General features: G+C 40.3%; 1 protein-coding gene and 1 non-coding gene across 7 annotated transcripts; both read right to left on the bottom strand.

Annotated features, from left to right (window-relative positions):
* Window positions 1-204: 204 nt before the first annotated feature.
* Window positions 205-21,894, bottom strand: Tipin (TIMELESS interacting protein). 6 transcript variants are annotated; one of them, XM_048423607.3, is made up of 8 exons: window positions 21,752-21,894; window positions 16,587-16,716; window positions 15,005-15,083; window positions 14,706-14,781; window positions 10,707-10,829; window positions 10,450-10,513; window positions 3,993-4,199; window positions 205-701 (listed from the first exon to the last, which is right to left on the bottom strand). In XM_048423607.3, the coding sequence occupies exons 2-8, from the start codon at window positions 16,714-16,716 to the stop codon at window positions 538-540; spliced, it is 843 nt and encodes a 280-aa protein (XP_048279564.1). In that variant the 5' UTR covers window positions 21,752-21,894; the 3' UTR covers window positions 205-537. The 6 variants fall into 6 exon arrangements, with proteins under 6 accessions (XP_048279564.1, XP_048279561.1, XP_048279562.1 ...); XM_048423604.3 differs by having other exon boundaries at window positions 16,587-16,722; window positions 21,752-21,868; XM_048423605.3 differs by lacking the exon at window positions 21,752-21,894 and adding an exon at window positions 21,390-21,716 and having other exon boundaries at window positions 16,587-16,722.
* LOC125393824 (small Cajal body-specific RNA 14) lies at window positions 8,972-9,106 on the bottom strand. The gene has a single exon (XR_007229977.1).
* Window positions 21,895-22,990: the final 1,096 nt, after the last annotated feature.

The raw sequence follows: 22,990 nt of genomic DNA, 5'->3' as shown, positions 1-22,990 counted from the left end.
TCCTCTACATTTCCATCACAGTTCCCATAAGCCCACAACCCATAGACTGTGCCCAACTTCCTGGCTTTCCAAACCATCTTTGTTACTCCCAGGATGATGTGAGGAGAGTGGGTCTCAACAAAGCTATAGTCAAAACCCTTAACCATTTCAGCAAATGTTTAAATTGTGTAACTAAATCATGATGAGAAACTCAAATACTGAGAGTTGTTTGCAAAATATTTATTTCTTTAAAAAAGACCTTAATAGTCAGTGCATATTTACATTTTAAAACATTACCCAATTTAGTGAGAAATAATTCAGTGCAAACTGGAAGCAATTTATAAAGTCAAATTTATACAGTATAGCAAAAAATAATAAATAGACTTAGTAAAATAAGTAGGAAACACAATTATAAATAGTCATTGTATTTTAAGCAGAAATCCATAGAAATTTTATGACTTAGACTTATAAAGTAGAAAACTTTACAAATAAACCCAAACGTTGCAGGATTCTGTTGTGGAAGTCTGGCTACTTGGAACATTTCTGGATTAGTTCAAGTTAAAATGGTTCCTCTGCTTCGAACTGTTCCTCTTCATTTGTATTGGCAGAAGGAACACGTGGACCATCTGCAGTATCTGTGTTTAATCCACTTGAGTCTTCTTGATTCTCACCAGTACTGCTCTCTTCAACTGTCTGTGCCCAGGATGTACTCATTAACACATCTGAGAGAAGAAGCATATCATTATTACTCATTATAAGCAACTGATCCAAACTTGATAAATACAAATCTCTCCAAAAGCTTATTTGGTAGAAACAAATCTATAATCCCCCTAATTATGATCACTAAAGTCTAAATATAAACTAGTTTTTACATGCATAAAACACACTTAAAATGCCAAGGGTTCTGGGAAAGTAGATGTAGCTCAGTTGTAGAATCAATAAAGATTAGCAAGTGTGAGGCCCTGGATTCAATTCTGGCATTCTCTCATACAAAAGTTAAGGGGCCTAAATGATACTACATTCAATTCTACAATCTTACTCAAGTATAACTTCTCATTCAAAATAAAACTAGAAAGAGATTCAAAGAAGCCAGAGGCAGGGCAGGCAAGATGACTATGGGTAAAAGTGCTTGCTGTCAAGTCTGACTGCCCCAATAGTGAAAGAAGAGAACAGACTCCCAAGTTGTCCCGACTTGTATGCTGTGGCACATGTAGCACACACACAACCACACACAAACACAATGTCAAGACAAACACAATTAGCTTTATGTCAGAGACCTATGGTAAAGAAAATTTAAGCCAAGGATGATGGCACATGCCTATTCAGCACTAAGAACCCTGTCTGGGGGAAAGAAACTTTAAAGATACCTTTTTTTCGGGGTGGTGATAGAGTTTATTTAGTGAGTTATGGAGGGGAAAGGGAAGGGGGAGGAAAGAAGAGAGAAAGAGACAGAGACACGGGGGGGGGGGGAGGCGCGGAGGAGGCAGTAGTTACCTCTTCAGAAGAGGAACAGAAAGAACGCTAAGATACTTTAAATATTTGGTCAAATTTTAAATTATATAATAAAACAGAAAATGTTCCTAAAATCCCTATTGTCAAGTGTATTTTGAAATGGCAAGAAGCCACTGCTACCCATCATTACATTTTTGTATGATTTTTAATATTTATTATTCTTTTTCATTATGTGTAAGTATGTGCATGAGGGTACAGGACCTCTGACCTTGGGGTCAGAGTCATCAAATCTGGAACTACAGTTATAAACAGTGATCAGACACCTGATGTGGGTACTGGGAACCCAATTCTGGTACTATGGAACTGCAAGTATTCTTAACCAATGAGGCATTTCACCATCCCTTCATGATTTCTCACATTGTAAGATGAGATTTATCTTAACTGAAAATCAAGACTAGGTTACAACATTTGCTTGAGAACTGTAATATTGGATGAAACATTTTATAACATGGTATTTACTTATTACATTTTTTTTAGGTTTTTATTTTTATATGTACATGTGTCCTATAAAAAGGAAACTGGCCGGGTAGTGGCAGCGCATGCCTTTAATCCCAGCACTCAGGAGGCAGAGGCAGGTGGATCTTTGTGAGTTCGAGACTAGCCTGGTCTACAAGAGCTAGTTCCAGGACAGGCTCCAAAGCTACAGAGAAACCCTGTCTTGAAAACTCCCCCCGCCCCAAAAAAAAGAAAGAGAGAGAGAGAAAGAGAGAGAGAGAGAAACTGGATTAGAAATAGATACATTCCCAACTTTTGAGAAAAAAGGCTTTCCTTTGTAGCTCAGGCTAGCCTAAGAACTAAGTAGCACAAGATACCCTCGCTCACTCTCCCTGCTTCCGTCTAGTAAGTGCTGCTGTGTGCCACTAAATCTAGCTGATAAGCTTTAAATTTTGTTTAATTCTCAATAAATTCATACAATGTATAATTCTTTTAAGATACAGTTTTGAGGGGAACTAGAGAGAGTACCCACATGGCAGCTCACAACCACCTATAATCCCGGTCCCAGGAGATCTAACATCTGACACCTTCTTCTGGCCTTCATGGGCACAAAAAACATGTGGTACATAAACATATACGCAGGCAAGACACTCATATACATAAAAGAGTAAAGTAATAATTTTTTAAATTCAGTATTATAGCTGGAAAGATGGCTAATTAGGTAAAGAGTACTTGCTGCTCTTGCAGAGGACCTGGGTTCTAATCCCATACCCACATGGTGCTTTAACAACCATCCATCAATCTAGTTCCTGGGATCCAATGCCCTCTTCTGACCTCTGAAGGGAAAAGGAACAAAAACTGTGCAGACTGCCAGCAGCAGTGGTAGCACATGCCTTTTAATCCCAGCATTTGGGAGGCAGAGGCATATGGATCTCTGTGAGTTCGAGGCCAGCCTTGTTTACAGATCAAGTTCCGGGACAGCTAGGGCTACACTGTAAAACCTTGTCTCAAAAAACCAAAATGAACAAATAAAATAAATTAAAAATAGAAATGGAAAGTTTAAGGCAACCTTTAAAAAGTGGTAAAGAGATGATATAAGAAAACTATAAAAAGTACAACTCACAAAAATAAGACAATGTAATAAAAAGCATTTAAGTGGAGGCTCATACCTGTAATACCTTAGGAGGTAGAGGCAGATCACTGAGTGGGTAAGTGGGAAGTTACTTGTGTAAATTAGTAGGACCTAAACTCATAATTAAAATATAAGGGCTGAAGATTCAGTTCCTTGAAAGACTACTTACCTAGCTGTGTGAGACCCCGTTTACCTCCAGTGTCTACCATCCCCTAAAAAGGCATGTTAGTATCCTAGTTACCTCACAGAAAATTACTGCTAATTCTCAGTTAGTACAGAATACATTGGAATTATTATTCAAGGTCTGGCTAGATTACAGATTCGTTTAAGCCTAGCCCAGGTAACCTATAGAGATATAAAAAAAAAGGGAGGGTGTGTTGAGGATGTAGCTCAGTGGTGTAATAATGCCCGTCTAGGGCTAGAGATGGCTCACAGGTTAAGAGCACAGGCTGCTCTTCCTGAGGTCCTGAGTTCAATTCCCAGCACCCACATCTATAATGAGAGCTGGTGTCCTCTTTTGGCTTGCAAGTATTCATGTAGGCAGAACACTGTATGCATAAGTAAATAAATACTTTAAAATAATAATAATGCCCATCTAGCATGTGCAAAGTGCTGGGTTCAATTCCCAGAACTAAAATGTATTGACACCATAATAATACTTTTTCTAATTATGATCCTAAAAATAGGTGTAGTATGCTTTAAGAGAAGTCAGAGAAGAATATATTGTTGGATTTGGTATTCTAAGAGTTATCCAGAAAACTAGGATTCAAAACAGCAAACACATATACACTGACACGCTCTCTAAAATATACATAAACTTAACATCACTTTTCTATTCCTAGAGGTGTTTTATTTCAAGATAGTAAAGAAGCTAAAATTTCCTACATACCCTTGATATTATATGGTAGCTCATAAAAACCAGCATAAAATTTACCATTTTCTAGGGACTGGCTATTACTCAGCAGCTTTGCCTGCCTTCTTTCCAAGGCCAGTTGTTTATTTCTCTCAATCCTCTGCTGCTGCTCTTCTGTTAGACTTCTACTTGATTCAGAAGCCAACTTCTTGCTGTCAGATGAACTTGTCAAAAAGGAATCAAATCCAGCTGCAGTTGCATCGAGGTTATTAGTTTCTTCAACTTCATCTGTGGCAGGAAATAAAAAGTTAATACAACTGTACTATTAGAGGAGTTAGAAAGAACAGCATTAACCACAGTTTAAAGTGGCAAATGACCTAACCTTAAACAATTTGTAAGGTACAAGAATGTGGCCAGTACAGGCTGGTTCAAGGTAGTACAAGAAATATTTACAAATCACTCTTATGGTGAGCTGCAAGTTACACCAAGTGAACATAATTTGGGGAGACAGCTTGGTTGGGTGAGCATGCAAAAAGCCCTGGGTTCGATCTCCAGTGCTCGGTGAGGTGGCAAACTGCTGTAATCCCCACACTTGGAAGGAAGACAGGCTGGGGTTATCATCAGCAGTTAGTTCACAGTCAGCTTGAGAAATAGAAGACCCTGTCTCAAAAATAAAAATACATAAAGAAGTTCAAATGTGTAATTCCAGCACAAGAGACAGAGGTAGAGGCAGGCAGGGGAATGAGAAGTTGAAAAGTTCACGGTTCTGCTATTTAGCAAGTTTAAAGGTACCCTGGGCTACTTGAGACCTTTTAAATTTATTATTATTATTATTTTGATTTTTGATACAGTTTCTCTGTGTATCTTTGGCTGTCCTGAAACTAGCTCTGCAGACCAGGCTGGCCTCAAACTTAGAGATCTACCTGCTTCTGCCTCCCGAGTGCTAGGGTTAAAAGTGTGTACCACCACTGCCTGGCTTGAGATCCTGTCCTAAAAATAAAGAAAGAAAGACAAAACGGCAGGAGAATCAGTAATGAATGGGGGGGGGGGGGAGAATATGATTTTAACAATATAGTTGGAAATATTTAAGTCAGTTGACACAGTTTAAAGAGGGTAAAAAAATTAACTATATTGATCCAGGGGAAATCCCAGCTTTTACTTTAATGAAATAAGAATTGACTGACAATAAATCTATTAGAAATGTAAATGTCTTAGCCAGGCAGTTGTGACACACCTTTAATCCCAGCACTCAGGAGGCAAAGACATGAACTCTTTGTGAGTTCAAAACCAGCCTGGTCTACAGAGCAAGTTCCAGGACAGCCAGGACTACACAGTGAAACTTTTCCCTCAAAAAACCAAAACAATCTATAAGCAATTTCTTTGGAGGAAAAAAAATCATGTGAATTAACAAATAAAGATGCATGACACTCACATATTCAAAGTAGATAAATATAATTACAGAAAAGGAATAAAGGAAAAATATCAGTAACATTAACAAAATTTCCAGCATTTATGAATAGGCTTCAAAAAATGAAGACTAGGGCTGGGATCAATGAGTACTAATGCTTACTATGCATTAGCTCAGATCCCCAGCACTGTAGCACAGGGGTGGGAGGAAAATGGTGAGACCCTTTCTCAAAAAAATAATGTGGAGAGTCTGGGGAAGTGGCTCTGATTATTTATACATACATATGGGCAAAACACTCACAAATAAAACAAGTCTAAAATAATAATGTAGAGAATGATAGAAGACAACCAACATAGACCCCTCTGGCATGTACACATACAATTTTTTTATTTACATGTTTATGTTTATGGGTATTTTGCCTACATGACCTATATACCTCATATATGCCTGGTGCCCAAGGAAGCTAGAAGAGGGAGCTTGATTTCCTAACACTGAAACTGGAATTACAGGTGAGCTGTCACATGGGTGTTAGGTATCAAACCCAGGTCCTCTTGAAGAAAATCCAGTTAAATGCTTCTTAACCATTGTACCATCTCTCCAGGACCCTACCCCAACTCCTTTTTAAAGAAAAGAAAGAAAGAAAAAGAGGGGCTAGAAGTTTGGTGTAGTGGCTCACACCTAAATTCTAAGCAATTGGGATGCTGTGGATGGAGAATTACCACAACTCTGAGGCCAGTCTAGACTACATAATGAGTTCCAGGTCAGTCTAGGCTACAGAATGAAAAGACCTCAAGAAAAAGAAATGAACAAGAGCAGCTATGGGAGGAGGAGCTCAATAGCACTGCACTTGCTTGTCATGTGCAAGGTCCTGGTTTAATACCCAGTCCCAACCAAGAAAGAGAGGAAGAAAAAAAAGACTCATTAAGCACAATTCATGTGATTCTAATTTCTTTTTGGATGTGTGCATCTTTGTGTGTAAAACCAAAATAGGAAACATTAATCTAGCAGGGTGGTGGTAGCGCACGCCTTTAATCCCAATACTTGGGAGGCAGAGGCAGGTGGATCTCTGTGAGTTTGAGGCCAGCCTGGTCTACAAGAACTAGTTCCAGGACAGGCTCCAAAGCCACAGAGAAATCCTCTTGAAAAGCCAAAAATGAAAAAAAAAAAAAAAAGAAAAAGAAACATTAATCTAGTCCTATTTTCCACTAATTATACTATTAGCCATAAACTTTCTAAATTATATTTATCATACACAAGTGAGTGTGTATCTATGTGCATATGCACACCATGCTATGGAGGTTAAGAGGACAATTCATAGAATTGTTCTCTCCTACAATGTGTGCCCCAGAAACTGAACTCTGGTTGTCAGGATTGGTATCAAGTGCCTTCACATGCTGGAACCAACTCACCAGCACTAGCCCCAACGCCAGATTTTTGGGAGAATTATTCAATCACACTGTGCTTGCTTTAAAGTTATAGTAATATATTATTGACAAAAGTAAAAAATGTTCATTTTACAATGAGATAAAAGTATACACATTAGTAAGATGAATTATTTAAATACTCAAACATTCTGAGTGTGTGAATGTGGTATATATATGCATGTTTGTCAATATCAGGTACCTTCACTTATCACTTCCACCTTATCTTTTGAGAAAAGGTCTTTCACTGAACCTGGAGCTCAATAACTGAGTTAGATTGGCTGCCCAGTAAGCCCCACGTCCTTTCTGTCTCTACCTCCCACCCCTGGGATTATAGGGTCAAGCTACTACACCTGGCTTTTACATGGTTGCTGGGGATCCAAACTCAAGTCCTGATACTTACAAAGCAAGCACTTCACCACTGAACTATTTCCCGAGCCCCAGAAACACTTTAACTTTTACAGTTAGGATCTATTTGTTCAAGATACATAGAAGTCCTGGAACCCTAGGGCTCAAGTTTTAGGTAGAATTCTGCCTCAAATAAGCAAGCAAAAAGTTGAAAGAAAAATATAAGGATTTAGGCCTCTCCTATGTATTTTACATGTCAACATGCTTATATTTTTCTAAATGATTCATGTTAATTTATGCCTATGTACAAGTTGATACCTCTATCCCAAACCACCTTTGGCTGACCTCTACTGTTCAATAAAAACACTTGTGGCTGGGTGGTGGTAGTGAGTGCCTTTAATCCCAGAAGGCAGAGGCAGGCAGATCTCTGTGAGTTCAAGGCCAGTTTGATCTACAGAGCTCCAGGACAGCCAAGGCTACACAGAGAGCCCTGTCTCAAAAAAACAAGAACAAACAATAACAACAACAACAAAAACCACTTGTGATACTTCCTCTATGAAGCTTTTTCCCCAGTTAATATAACTATTGTCCCTTGTACCTCACTCTAAGCCCTACTCATGTCTAATTACAAGCCCCATCAAACTACTACTATTTGTCTAATGCAATCTGTATACTATAAACTTAGAGACTTAATTTTATTCTATTCATCTTTTATCCTTGAACCTTCAGCACAATAATGTAGACAGCTCAAAAAGTGCTGCTGAATAAATCAACTAACCCAGTAGTATAGGCTCTGGTATTTAGTGCCATAGTAACTCTCTTTGACATATGTCACTGCATGCCATTAATAAATACCATTATTTCCAAAAGTTTAAAATTTCAAACTATTAGTCAGGCAGTGGTGGCGCATGCCTTTAATCCCGGCACTCAGAAGGCAGAGGCAGGCGGATCTCAGTGAGTTCAAGGCCAGCCTGGTCTACAGAGCATTCAGGACAGGCTACAAAGTGACACAGAGAAACAAAAACAAAACAAAACAACCCAACTATTTAAAACCAACAGTTCTCATTCTGCCAGTCCCAACCTTTGGCAGTTGAACGACCCTTTCACAGGGGTCACATATCAGATATTCTGCATATCAGATATTTTACATTAAGATTCATAACAGCAAAAATACAGTTACAATTAAAGTAGCAATAAAAATAATTTTAAGGTTGGTAGTCACCACAACATAAGGAACTGTATTTAAGGGTCACAACATGAGAAAGGTAGAGAACCACTGATTTAATCCATAAGAGGATTCTGTATGGAATCCACTATACTCACCATATATATTACTAGTTAAAAAAAAAAAAGTATAGGGGGCTGGAAAGACAGTTCAGTGATTAAGAGCACTTGCTGCTCTTGCAGCAGATGGGAGTTTGGTTCCCAGCACCTATGTTAGGTAGCTCACAACTTCCCGTACAAACCTCTTAAGCAAAGAGTGAGTACTTAAAGGAAAACTTTTGAGAGCATGTATGCAAATTCCCGCAGATTCCTGTACGCTTTGATAAATATGGGCATTGATATTGAAGAGAGAAAAAAAGAAACAATAATCTAACACCAAACTAAGACACAGCAGAGGGTCTCCATTAGGCAGAAAATCATCAAAAGCTCACACATATACACATCCACATACAGATGCACACATAATTAAAAATAAATGTTAAAAAGCTTTAAGTCGGGCAGTGGTGGTGCATATCTTCAATCCTGGCACTTGGGAGGCATAGACAGGCAGATCTCTGAGTTTAAAATCAGCCTGGTCTATAAAGCAAGTTCTAGGACAGTTAGAACTGTAACACAGAAAAACTCTGTCTGAAAACCCCCTAAAAAGTTTTTAAAATACTTATGTATGGAGCCATCGCACAGAAAATCTGATAACTATACAGACTCTGTCGGCAGGAACCAACTGTTTTGATGTATGTGACCGTCTATGGTTGCACTGTACAACTAACAAATGCAATCAATACCAGAACAGTCACGTAGGTCTTCCCAAAGTTCTATAGCCACGGATCTGATTCTTTTGAAATATTTTTTCTTTTTGAAAACAGGATCTTGCATACCCCAAGTTAGTCTCAAATTCACTATGCAGTCAAGGCTGGCCTTGAACTTCTGTGTCTCCTACTTCCATCTCCTAAATGCTAGAATTACAGACATGTGTTACCACACATAGCTCAAGAGTAAACATGTTGAATGGAATATAAAATTCTATCAACAAATTATCATACCTAATTTCCCAGAGACAATTTTTTCAATGGTTCATATGCATATGAACACTCTAGTTTGATGGGTAGTTGTACTAGCAAGAACTATAAATGATCAATGAAGTCAGCAGGTTCTCAAAACAAGCTTCACAAACTTTAGTCAATCCCTGGAACCTACATGATGGAAAAATCAACTCCAGAAGTTGTCCTAATCTACACATACATGCCATGACACTCTCCACACACATGCCATGACACATGAGCGCAAAAACAATACGCTAAAATTTTCCCTATTTCATAAATATTTTCTATAACATGTCTAATGATACAATTGTATCTTTTTTTGATTATTTATCCATCTAAGTCAGTATGTATCCCCGGCTATACTTGGAGTTCTTTATGCAAACCAGGCCTTGAACTCAGAAGGCTCTGCCTGCCTCTGCTTCCTGAGTGCTGGAATTAAAGGTGTATGCACCATCCTGCCAGGCTACAATCGTATCTTTAGGAAATAAATTTCAAGAAGGAAGGAGTCAAGGGAATATAACATGAACATGAAAGAAGTACAAAGATAAACACATAAAAAATCTCATAATGAAGCACATTCTTTTGTGGGGGAGAAGTTGAGACAGGGTCTCTCTCTATAATTTTGGTTGTCCTGGAACTATGTTGACTAGGTTGGCATTCAACTCACAAAGTTCCACCTGCCCAAGACTCCTAAGTGCTGAGGTTAAAGGCATCTACCACTATACGTGTCTGAAACGCATTCTTTTGTATGCTGACTAAAACTAATAAAAAAAGAAACAAGTATCAAATGTAACTATTACTGGGCTAAAGAGATGTCTCAGTGGGTAGGGGCACCAGCTGTCAAGCCTGAAAACCTGAGTACAATCCCTGGGATTGACAAGGTGGAAGGCTGTCCTCTGCAGTCTATCCCCACATAAATAAATAGGAGTTCATTACACTCACACTTAACTACATTCTACATTTACCAAATTCTAGACTTAACTGTAGGTACATAAACATGGGTTAAGGTCTCAGTTGTGTATATATAATACCTCCTACTTCAGTTATACCCATTTCTAAAAGCTAAATTGTGATAAAGTAAATAAACTTGTAATTACCATTATTGTTAACAAAATCTTCATGTACAATAGGGAGATCAAGTCGAATTCGTTTTAAACAGGTCTGAAAAAAAGACATTTTTCCACTTTTATCATTAAGTTAGAGATGAAACAACTATTTAAGAGTTATTCTTCAAATAATGACTATTAATTTTCCTGTCTAACAAGACATATTTCAAAAGAAAGACCCACAAATAGCAATTCAGCCTCCTTGTACTACTTAGATTGTAAATGACATTCACGATAATCACACGTACCTGAACCTCCTTTTTATTTCCCAGGTTTTCAACTCTGTCAATAAAATCTTCAAATTGCAGTTTGGGGAATAGCCTATGTGCCCAGTGCTCCATGTGTCTGATTAGCGTTTTCAAGTCTTCAGCCTGACACATAAAAATAAAAATGCTGAACAGAAGACTCAGTCTCACAGCTGACCCTGTCAGCAGATTTTAGCATTTAAAGGCAATGCCAAAGTCACTGCTGTCATATTTATAAGGCTCAGAAACTTTTAGAAAGAAACAGAAAATTCTAAAGCTTGGAAGACCACAATCTCAGAAAGTGTTAAGAACACTGAATACAGATTTTGTTTTAGACACAGATTTTTAGAAATTAGAAGGAAATATGTATGTATGTATGTATGTAAGTAAAAGAGGACTGGGAAGACAGTTCAGATGGTTAAGAGCCTGGAGAATAAGGCTGAGAACCAATGTTCAAACCCTAGCCCCACATAAAAAACATCCATGTATAGTGGCTGTACTGGATACTTATGTCAACTTGACACAAGCCAGAGTCACTGGTGAGGAGGGAGCCTCACCTGAGAAAATGTCTTAAGAAGATCAGGCTTGTGGGGTATTTTCTTAATTAGTAACTGATGTGAGAGGGCGGTACCATCCCTGGGCAGGAGGTACTAGGTTCTGTTAAAAAAAAAAAAAAAAAAGAAAGAAAAAGAAAAAAAGAGGGGCTGGAGAGATGGCTCAGAGGTTAAGAGCACTGACTGCTCTTCCGGAGGTCCTGAGTTCAATTCCCAGCAACCACATGGTGGCTCACAGCCATCTGTAATGAGATCTGGTGCCCTCTTCTGGCCTGCAGGGACACATGGAGGCTGAACACTGTGTACATAATAAATCAATAAATCAATAAATCAATCAATCTTTAAAAAAAAAAGGCAGTGTGGCAGATGCCATGGCTCTCCTCTCTCGGATGCTGGTTAGACCCATGCCGGTAAAGTCACAGTCAAGTGAGTCAAGTGGCGATACACTTAATGGAGATGGGTTAAACAAAAAGCTAAGAGGTTAGAACTAATGTGTCAGGCAGTGTTTAAATGAATACAATTTGTGTGTTGTTATTTCGGGATATAAGCTAGCCATGCGGCAGGTCACTGCCCGCCGCTCCCTCTTACTATAGAGGCTGACCTCTGGCAACAACACACACATGCACATCCACACCCACCGAGGAGAAACAGCAGTACAAAATTAGAACAAAGCTGCCACGCATGGTGAAACACAGCTTTGATGCAAGCACTGGGAAGAAACACAGCTTTGATGCAAGCACTGGGAAGGCAGAGGTGGGCAGATCTGAGTTCAAAGCCAGCCTGGTCTATACAGCGAGTGCCAGGACAGTCAGGCTGTTACACAGAGAAACTCTGTCTTGAAAAACCTAAAACAAAATATCCTATCTCAAAAACAAACAAACAACAAAAGATCTTTAGCAACGATAAAATGTCTCAAAAAAAAAAAAAAAGTTATTGGTGCTCAGTGGTTTAGAGCAGAAGACCCATAGGAGATCACAATCATCCATACCTCTTTCAAGTCCAGATCTTATGCTGTCTTCTGACCTCTACTAGCACTGGAAACACACAGAACACAAAAATACATGCAGATAAAACCTTCATAAACATAAAAAATAAGAATTAAATTTTTTTTTCAAAAAATCAAGTTCAAGGAATTGAGAGATGGCTCGATGACTGATTGAAAGATATTAAGAAGCCAGGCATGGTGGTGTACCACTTTTCGTCAAGCAGATCTTGCAGGGCACAGTGGGGCAGGTCTTTAATCCCAGCACTCGGGAGGCAGAGACAGCCAGATCTACTTCCAGAACAGCCAGAGTTGTTACAAACCCTTCCCAGAAAAACCAAAAATCAAAAAACAAAAAAACAAAGCAGATCTCTGTTAAGTTCAAGGTCAGTCAAGTCTATAGAGCAAACTCCAGAAGACAAGGCTACATAGTGAATAGAGATACTGTCTCAAAAAAAAAAAAAGCAAAATAAATAAATAAATAAAAATAAAAAACACATACTCCTCTTCCAGAGGAGCAAGTTCAGTTCCCAACATTCAAATCAGAAACCTTGAAATTGCTTCTAATTCTGACTCCAGGGAATCAAACACCTTCTCTTTTCCTTGGGCCTCTGAAGGCTCATGAACCCACACATAAGCACACGTGCACACACACATATATACATACACACAATATTTAAGTTCAATATTAAAACAAATAAAAAAAGCACTAGACATTGGAGTTGGGCGGTGGTGGTGCACATCTTTAACCCCAGCACTCAGGAGGCAGAGGGAGGCAGATCTCTGTGAGTTTGAGGCCAGCCTGGTCTACAAGAGCTAGTTCCAGGACAGACTCCAAACTACAGAGAAACCTGTCTCAAAAATACCAACCAAACAACCAAACAAAAAAGAACTAGACACTGTTGAGTGTCTTAGAGACACATGATCAACAAAAGCAGTGTTAATTATCATGAAGCTTAAAATGATTCTTTAAGAGAAGGCAAAGTAAATTTTATTCTTGTTAACTATAAGGTACAAATGTGGGCTTAAGAGACTCAGACTAAAGTCATGTTAAATATGGGGGCAAAAAAAAAAAAGAGATACACAACATGGTTCTTTTAATTCTTCCAAGTACCCTCTCTATTTCACTACTATTTCTCAGGGGTTATCACAGATTAACAACAGTATCTGTGATATATGCATCATAGTAGACCCAGTTTCACTTATTTTTAAAAACATAAAAGCTCTAAAATAAAACAGGTGTGATGACATAAGCCTTTAATCCCACCACTTAGAAGGCAGAGGCAAGCAGATCTCTATGAACTCAAGGCTGGTTATTGGTCACTCTTCTATTGCTATTAAGAGGCACCAATACCAAGTTACTCACTCTAAATCAAAAAAAAAAAAAATTAAGGGGTTGGAGAGATGGCTCAGCAGTTAAGAGTACTTACTGGTTACTCTTCCAGAGGTCCTGAGTTCAATTCCCAGCAACCACATGGTGGCTCACACCCATCCATAATGAGATCTGGTGCCCTTTTCAGGCATGCAAACAGAACACTGTGTACATAGTAAATAAATCTTTCTTTTTTTTTAAAGCATTTAAATGGGATCTCGTTTACAATTTCAAAGGTTTAGTCTATTATCATCATGGCAGGGAGCATGTTGGCATGCAGGCAGGCACTAGTGCAGAGAAGGGACCTAACTTAACATCAGTACAGCCATGACAGACTGCAGGCTAGCAATATGGGACCAGGCCTCACCCTTACAATGGTCTGGCATCCAGGGACCAATCAGAATTCAGACAAAAACCAGACGCTGCAGAACATTAAGGATAGCTTACATAACTTGTATATAGGTTGCTAATTTCTTGTTAGACAAGATTCCTGTTGCCCTACTCCTGCCAGTCAGGAGTTAAAACCCTATGTGAATGTGGAATTTCCCTAAGCCCCCATCCTTTCCTTCTTAATAACCCCGCTACAGCTGAGCTCGAGGATCTCTGATCCACCTGCTGTGCTGGAACCTATGATGAGTGCAAGCTGGAGCTTGCAATAAAGGCTCTTTGCTTTTGTACATGAACTCAGACTCCTGGTGGTCTGTGGGGCTCATGACAAAGGAATAAACATTAGCAGCTAAGAGCTACATCTTCATCCACAGGCAGAGAGAGCAGGACTGAGCCTTGCATGGGCTTTTGAAACCTCAAAGCCCAAACCCAGGGACAACAATCTGCTAATCCTTTTAAATAGTGCCACTCCCCAATGACTTAAACTTTTAAATATATGAGGGGGTGGCATTCTTACACAAATCACCATAGCTAATCAGGGCTAGATAGTAATACTCTGTCTCAAATTAAAATAAAATACATAAGTAAAAGTCTAAAATAAAAACCAGGGCCGGAATGGACTCCAGGAGTACTGTTCAGCACAAGTTCAAGTACTTGCCCTGGACCCAATGTCCAGTACTAAGAAAGACAAATCAAATGTTTCTTACCTCATGACCTTTCCCCCTGAATTTTGTCTTATCAAACATATGCCTTAAGGCTGGAAGCCCTCTCTCTGAAGTTAATCTGTGAAAACAAATATATTTGGAATTTCAGATTTTCTAGTCATGACAAAATCAAGACCACAAGAAAAAATATTTCCTCCCCAATTGGAAAAAAAAAAGAAAATGTTTACAGGGGAAAATGCTTACAAACTATCTGATTTCCAAATCGTTAAACCAAAGCTTACAACAGTTGAAGAAAAACACTGTGTGAAAAACTTTAAATGTATGAGAGTAAATGTCCATACCTAGTAGCATCTAGCTTGGGTAGATTCCTTTTAACTGTTCTCTTTGGTGGTACAGGAACAGGTGCTCCACTCCCTGATTCTAATGAAACAGATAGAAATTTAGTGTTTAAAAATTTAAGGCCTGGGCCCTCAAGATGAATCAGTGGGTAAAGGCATTGGCCACCAAGCCTGCTTGACTACTTATGCTCAGTTCCCCCATACCCACATCTTGGATGGAACAACTGGCTCCTGCAAGTTGTCCTCTGACCCATATGCCCACAAATATTCAGATACACACAAATAAATAAATGTTATAATTTTTTAAAATTCAAGTCTTATTTACAAAATATATCAGGGCTGGAGATGGCTCAGTAGCTAAGAGCACTGATTACTCTTCCAGAAGAGCTGGGTTCAATTCCTAGCACCCATATGGCAGCTAACAGTCTGTAACTCCAAGATCTGCCATCCCCACACAGACATACATGCAGGCAAAACACCGATAATTTCTAAATTAACCTGCTATCATTTCTAAATTAATCTGCTAAAGTAGGATTGTGAGAACAAGGTTAGCCTGAAATATACTATGAAACCTTGTCTTAAAAACCAACAAAAAATGGGCTGGAGATGGCTCAGGTATTAATAGCACTGGCTTGGTGCGGGAGAATTGTCTGTATTCTATCAATCATGTTTTAAATAAACGCTGATTGGCCAGGCAGGAGGTCTAGGCGGAAATGATGCAAGGAGAGCAGGAGAATTCTGGGGAGGAGGAGGTTGATTCCTCCCACTCCTGCCCAGACCACCAAAGCAGCAGGATGTGATCTGTCCCAGCTGAAAAAGGTGCTGAGCCACATGGCTAACATAGATCAGAATAATGGGTTAATATAAGCTACAAGAGCTAATAAGTAGTCTGAGATAATGGGCCAATCAGCTTTATAACTTATGGACTCCTCTGTGTGATTTTCTCTGGGACTAAACAGCTGGGGGAGCGGGCAGGACAGAAAACACAAACAAGCCTGGCCCCTCATGTTACACTGGCTGCTCTTCCAGAGGATCCTAGTTCAATTCCCAGTACCCACATGGCAGCTTACAACTGTTTTTAACTCCAGTTCCAGGGGATCTGACACCTTCACACCGATGGGCATAAAATAAAGTAAAATAAATTATAGAATTTAAAACCAACAAACAAACCAGGCAGTGATGACACACGCCTTTAATCCCTGTACTAGAGAGGCAGAGGCAGGCGGATCTCTGAGTTTGTGGCCAGTTTGGTCTATGGAGAAAGTTCTACAATAGCCAGGGATATAGGGAGAAATCCTGTCTCAAAAAAACAAAAACCTGGGCTGGAGAGATGATGATTCAGTGGTTAAGAGCACTGGCTGCTCTTCCAGAGGTCCTGAGTTCAATTCCCAGCAACCATATGGTGGCTCACAACCATCTGTAATGAGATCTGGCACCCTCTTCTGGCGTGCGGGCATATATGCAGGCAGAATGTTATTATTATACATTATAAATAAATAAATCTTTAAAAAAAAAGAAAAAACAAAACAAAAACCAAACCAAAGAAGCAAATTCAAGGGACATTTGTGAAATTATCAATACAGACCTTCACCAGGTTCAGCTTCTGCAGGATCTCTCTCAGGAGAGGCTGGAGGTGGGAAGGGAGGAAAAGTTTCATCTTCTACATGATCATAATCTGGTATTTCAAACAAGTCATTCTCTTCTTGCTCTAACATCTTTTCCTCCAGAAGAAAAAAAAAACAAGCTATTTTTATCCATCCAAAACAGCCTTTCTAACTATCACACAATCTAATTTCATTCACAATGAAAGCCATGTTTCAATCACTTAATCCACATTTCAAATTCATCCAAAATAAAAGTAGAGAAGACAGTAAGTATGAAGGAAAACGACTAGTCAGAACCAAGTTGTAATGTAGTCCCTACAAGTAAACAACTATATGTTTTTCAACATTGATATACATGAGTGTTTTGCCTGCTTGTGTGCCTGTGGAGATCAGAAGACATCAGACCTTTAGGAATTCAAGTTTTAGTTGGAAATATCTATCTATCTATCTATCTATCTATCTATCTATCTATCTATCTATGTATCCATCCATATATATATATGTGTGTGTATATATTATATATGTGTGTGTGCGTGTGTGTGTGTGTATAGGGAGTGTGTGTTATACTACCAAGTAGATGAGAATCAAACCCAGGTCCTCTGGAAGAACAGCCAGTAATCTAAATCACTGAGACATCATCACTCCAGTCCCCAGTTTACGAATTTTTGGGGTTTGTTTTTGTTTTTGTTTTTTTTTTTTGAGTCAGGATTTCTCTGTGCAACAGTCCCGGCTGTCCTGGAGTTATGAATTTTTTTCTTCCAGCATAGACACCCCCACTATTCCTTTTGCAGCTCTCAAGTCTCTCAAGGGCATTTAAGCTCATCACATACAAAACTGAGTAACTAAATGATCTTAATTCGGTGAGTGATGCCCATCAAGCTGTTCAAGTAAAAGATTTACAAGTCACCTTTGACACTTCCTTCTTGCACTCAATTTAACCTGCCCATTTAATTTTCAAAATATTCCTTTAATATTTTTCCTTCAGCCAGGTGATCATGGCATATGCCTCTAAGCCCAGCACTCAGGAGGCAGAGGCAGATGGATCTCTGAGTTTAAGGCCAGCCTGTGCTACACTGTGCAGCCTGTATTAAAAAAAAAGGGGGGGGGGGCTGGAGAGATGGCTCAGCGGTTAAGAGCACTGACTCTTCTTCCAGAGGTTCTGAGTTCAATTCCCAGCAACCACATGGTGGCTCACAACCATCTATAATGAGATCTGGTGCCCTCTCCTGGGGTGCAGGTACACATGCAGGCAGAATACTGTATACATAATAAATAAATAAAAAAAAATAAGTTTAAAAAAAAACAAAAAAACAAAACCAAATAAACAAAAAAAGGAACTGCATGGAGCTGGATGTGATGGTACACATGTTAAGTGCAGCACTAAGGAGGCAGAGACAGGCAGATCTGAGTTGAAGCTAGTATGATGTACATAGCAAGTTCAGGACAGCTACGGCTAGAGACACTGTCTTAAAAAAGAAAAAAAATTCAGTGGAGAAAAATAATGTTTGCTAGGCATGGTGGCACCTGTAAAATCCCAGCATTTGAAAGAAAATCAAGAACTCAAGGTTAGCCTTGGTTACCTAACAAGTTCAAAGCTGGCCTGGACCAAGAGATCCTTTTAAAAGAGGCTGGAGAGACGGTTCAGCAGTTAAGAGCACTGGCTGCTCTTCCAGAGGACACAGGTTCAATTCCCAGCACCCATATGGCAGCTCATACAGCCTGTAACTCCAATTTTAGGGAACCCAACATCTTCATACACATGTATGAAGTATAACATGAATGCACATGAAATAAAAATAAATTAAAAAATAAAAATAAAATTTTACTGGCAATGGTGGGGAAGGCCTTTAATCCCAGCACTCAGGAGGCAGAAGCAGGTGGATCTCTGAGTTCGAGGCCAGCCTGCTCTACAGATCCAGTTCCAGGACAGTCAGGGCTACCAAGAGAAACCATCCTGAAAAACTAAAAAACATACAAACAAAAGAATAAAATTTATACCATGTAAACTTCACTTCATACCATATCTCTCATACTTTCTCTTTTTTTAATTTCTTAAAACAATTTCCCCTGTAAAGAACCTGGATGTTTGTTTGATAAAGTAATTTTTTTTTTGGGTTTTTTGTTTGTTTGTTTGTTTTGGCGGCGGGGGGAGGGGGGTTTACAATACAGAGCTTCTCTGTATAGCCCGGGCTGTCCTGGAACTTGCTCTGTAGACTAGGCTGGTCTTGAACTCAGAGAACCACTGTCTTTGCCTCCCGGGTAGTAAGATTAATGGCATACACCACCACCTCCTAACAAAGAATTATTTTTACCTATGTGTTTGCCTGGGTTTGTATGCAACATGAATATGAAAATGTCCAAAGAAGCAAAAGGTGATATAAGCAGGTTTGAGTGGTGGAAACAGGACCCAGGTCCTTTTCAAGAGCAGTAGATCTCTGACACTCACTGAGCACCATTTTTGTTGTTTGAAATAAGGTCATATATAGGCCAAGCTGGCCTCCAATTCCTGATCCTCCTGCCTCTACTCCCCAAATGCTAACATTACCTGCATTTTGAAAGCTCATCCCTGACCCCTAATTTCTTTCAAATTTTAACTATTACTTCATCAGGAAAACCTATCTCAAATCAGGAATGGTTGAGACATTCTGTAATCCCAACCAAAGGTAGAGGAAGGTGGAACAGAGTTCAAGGCCATCCTCAATTACTTCAAGGCCAGCCTGAGACTCTTAGAGTATTTAAATGTCCCTCAATTGAATAACAACACAGTGAGCAGGCGTGGAAGCCCTAAGGACAACTTTCCGACTTTCATCATCTCAGAATCAAATTCAAATCATCATATTTGTACTGCACTGTTACCTGATAGGCCACCTTTATTGCCCAGAATCCTCTTATAGCAATTAACACCACCATACAGAAGTTTCACAGGAATCATCATCTCTCTATTAGGTTTTATTTAATGTTAGTCTTCTATAATAAAATGTACCTTTCTTAGAACAAAAATCAGACAGGTATCTTTGTGTTCCACCACTATGTCCCAAATTCAGTATGCAACAGATAATATATATTTACTACAGGAAGGAAATAAAAAAGAATTCCAAGCGATATACATTGTAGTCCTAATACTGAGTCTAAAGTAGGAATCGAGGAGTCCAGTATGGGCAAGAGACCTTGTCTATACAAACACACCCACAATACACAATGCAGAGGTAGCTCAGTTGGTGGAAGGCTTGGTTAGCATCCACAAGACGCTGGGTTCAATTTCCAGTATGTCATAAACCAGATGTATGTGTAGGGGTGCATGGGTTTGCAAGCTCAGCCCTCAAGAGGATCAGAAATTCAAAGTTATCTTCAGCTGGGTCAAGCCCAGACCACTTTGGGCTACACGAGAATCCCCATCTTTAAAAGTAAAAAGCTTGAGCTGGAGGCTGAAAGCACAGGCTGTTTTTACAGAGGTCCTGAGTTTAGATGCCAGCACCCACACTGAACAGCTCACTAATGCCTCTAACTACAGCTTCAGTGGATTTGACACCTGGCCTCATGTGCACTTAGTCCTGCCTCACACATTCTAATAAAGTAAATCTCAAAAACAATAAATTTCACCAGGTGGTGGTGGCGTACACCTTTAATCCCAGCACTGAGGCAAACTATCTCTGTGAGTTTAAGGCCAGCATGGTCTACAGAGTTCCAGGGCAGCCAGGACTACACGAAGAAACCCTGTTGCAAAAAAAACAAACAAACAAAAAAATGAATACATAAATTTCCAAAGTTTCCTCCAAAACTAAACATATTTGGACTCAAACATGTTTAAAACACCCCAATCAGGGCTGGAGAGATGGTTCAGTGGTTAAGAGCAGTGACTGCTCTTCCAGAGGTCCTGAGTTCAATTCCCAGTAACTACATGGCAAACAACCACCCATGATGAGATCTGGTGCCCTCTTCTGGCCTGCAGAACACTGTGTGTGTGTGTGTGTGTGTGTGTGTGTGTGTGTATTTAAAAAAAAAAAACTAATCAGGTGGGCGGTGGTGACCTACACCTTTAATCCCAGCACTCAGGAGGCACGGGCAGGTGGATCTCTGTGAGTTCCAGGTCAGCCTAGACAGGCTCCAAAACTACAGAGAAACCCTGGCCCGAAAAACCAAAACCAAGCAAACAAAAGACACCCGATCTACAAAAACAAAACAAAAAAACCCCAATCTATATTTTCAACTTTTATTATATAATTTTTACTTATTATTGGTGTGTGTGTATATGATATGAATGGGCAAGAGGAACCCTGAACTCAGGTCTTCCACCTTTTCATGAGCACTGGAGGATCAAACTCTTAAGCACCATCTTTACCTATGGAGCACCTAGCTGGCCCCAGTTCTAAATTCTATGACCATAAAATCTATAAAAACAAAGCACTGACTCTCGGATAATAAGTCGCTAAGTCTTTGAGTAAGTTTTATGAACCATAGTTTTGGGGAGCCAAAAAGAAAGTTGCATAGTATGTTTAAGGCTGGAGACTGTAGCTCTTAGCCTAGCCCCATACCAAGGCCCCAAACCTCCAAACATCTAGTAAGTACGTTTAGTGCCATCCCAATGGGAGTTTGAAAGCAGGACTTAAAACTACAATAACCAGTAAGTAAAGAGTAAAGCACGAGGTGGGGCTTATCGGTACACACGGCAAGCGGGCAAGCGTCGTTCGCTAGGCGTCTTTCTCCCTTCCTGGTCCTCAAACTCCCAGAAGTATGGGGGACAAATTCAACATCCGACTGGCAATTCCTTCCCACACCTTACTAACCTTTATTTCCAGCTGTCAAACAAGCTCCTCACCTTAAAGGACTCCAGCATCCTGACTCACTCTGGGTGCCATCCCTAAAAATATCACGTCTCCCTTTCCTCTTCTCCAGCCTTCGCATCCTCCCTCCCGGCCAGTCTGCTTCATTCACCCCCTATTATCTATCCGTCCCGACGCTTGGCGCGAAGGGCGTGTGCGCGCGGTGGAGGCCCGCCATGCTCCCGCCTGTTCCTTCGGGTCCTCCTCAGCCTCCCTGCCGCCTAGCTCCTGCCGCCTCGCCTCAGTCGCCGCGCCCCGCGCCGAAATTCCAGAACCTCCGGCGAAGCGCCTCCTTCCAGAGTCACCCTCACCAAAACGGGTCTCACCTCCAGCAAACGGCACCGACCGCCGACCGCGCGAACAGCGCCTCTCGCGAGACTAAGTAATTCACTCCGCGAGAAGAGCTGGAAAGTTTGGCGCCAACACCAGGCGAGCGGCCTGGGCGGGGCCACCTGGGTTCGGAAAACTTCTTTCCCCTACAGGATATCTTCAATAGCTTGGAGCTCGGAATTCGTACTTTCTAGGTACTTTATTGGCCTTCGAAACAGGTCTCCGTTCTTAGAAACCGAGTGGCGGAAGCCAGGCGTGAGAGTGTACGGCTGGAATTCCAGCCCTCGGGAAGCTGTGAGTTCGAGGCTAGCCTGGTCTATAAAACCAGTTCTAGGCCAACCAGAGCTGTTATACAGAAAAACCATGTATAATATCATACAATAATTATCATTATTATCTGATAATAATATCAGAGCATCTGAGGCCTTTTTCTGGCCTCCAGAACACCAAGCACTCTGGTGGTTTACACACAAAAAGCCATGCAAATAAAAGACTTCTTAAAAGAGAGAGAAAGAGAGATTGAGAGAGAGCACCGGGCAATGGTGGTGCACACCTTTAATCCTTACACTTGGGAAACGGGGGATCTCTATGATCTCTATGAATTCTAGGTCCGCCTGCTCTACAAAGCGAATTCCAGAACAGCCAGGACTGTTTCACACAGAAACCCTGTCTCTATCACCCCTGCCCTTCCCCCGCCAAAAAAAAAAAAAAAATGAGATGGTGAGAAAAACAACCCGTGCTAGCTTTTAACTCTGTATGGCCATATTCACATACAAAGTAAATAAAAATATAGCTGGAAGGAGCTGGAGAGATTGCTCAACACAGCTGGGCAGTGGTGGTGCACACCTTTAGTCCCAGCACTCGGGGAAGCAGAGGCAGGCGGATTCCTGAGAGTTCGAGGCCAGCCTGGTCTACAAGAGCTACAGAGAAACCCTATCTCGAAAAACAAACAACAACAACAACAACAAAAGAGTATTTGCCACAGCCAGGCAGTGGTGGTACTTACCTTTAATCCCAGCATTTGGGACGCAGAGGCAGGCTGATCTCTGAGAGTTCGAGGCCAGCCTAGTATACAAAGTAAATTCTAGGACAGCCTGAGAAACCCTGTGGGGGTGGGGGAGCAACCCCAAAAATTCAAGGAAAAAGACCACAGACCCAAATCATCATGGCAATACTGACTAAAGCAAGCTTTTTTATTCATGTGCACCTAAAAGTGGAGTTCAAGAGATCAGCCT

This window comes from Myodes glareolus, chromosome 4 (assembly GCF_982192425.1).
Source record: "Myodes glareolus chromosome 4, mMyoGla1.1, whole genome shotgun sequence".
In the NCBI taxonomy this organism is placed as follows: domain Eukaryota; kingdom Metazoa; phylum Chordata; class Mammalia; order Rodentia; family Cricetidae; genus Myodes; species Myodes glareolus.
The sequence above is the reverse complement of the archived record's forward strand: the minus strand, read 5'-3'. Positions and strand labels throughout refer to the sequence as shown.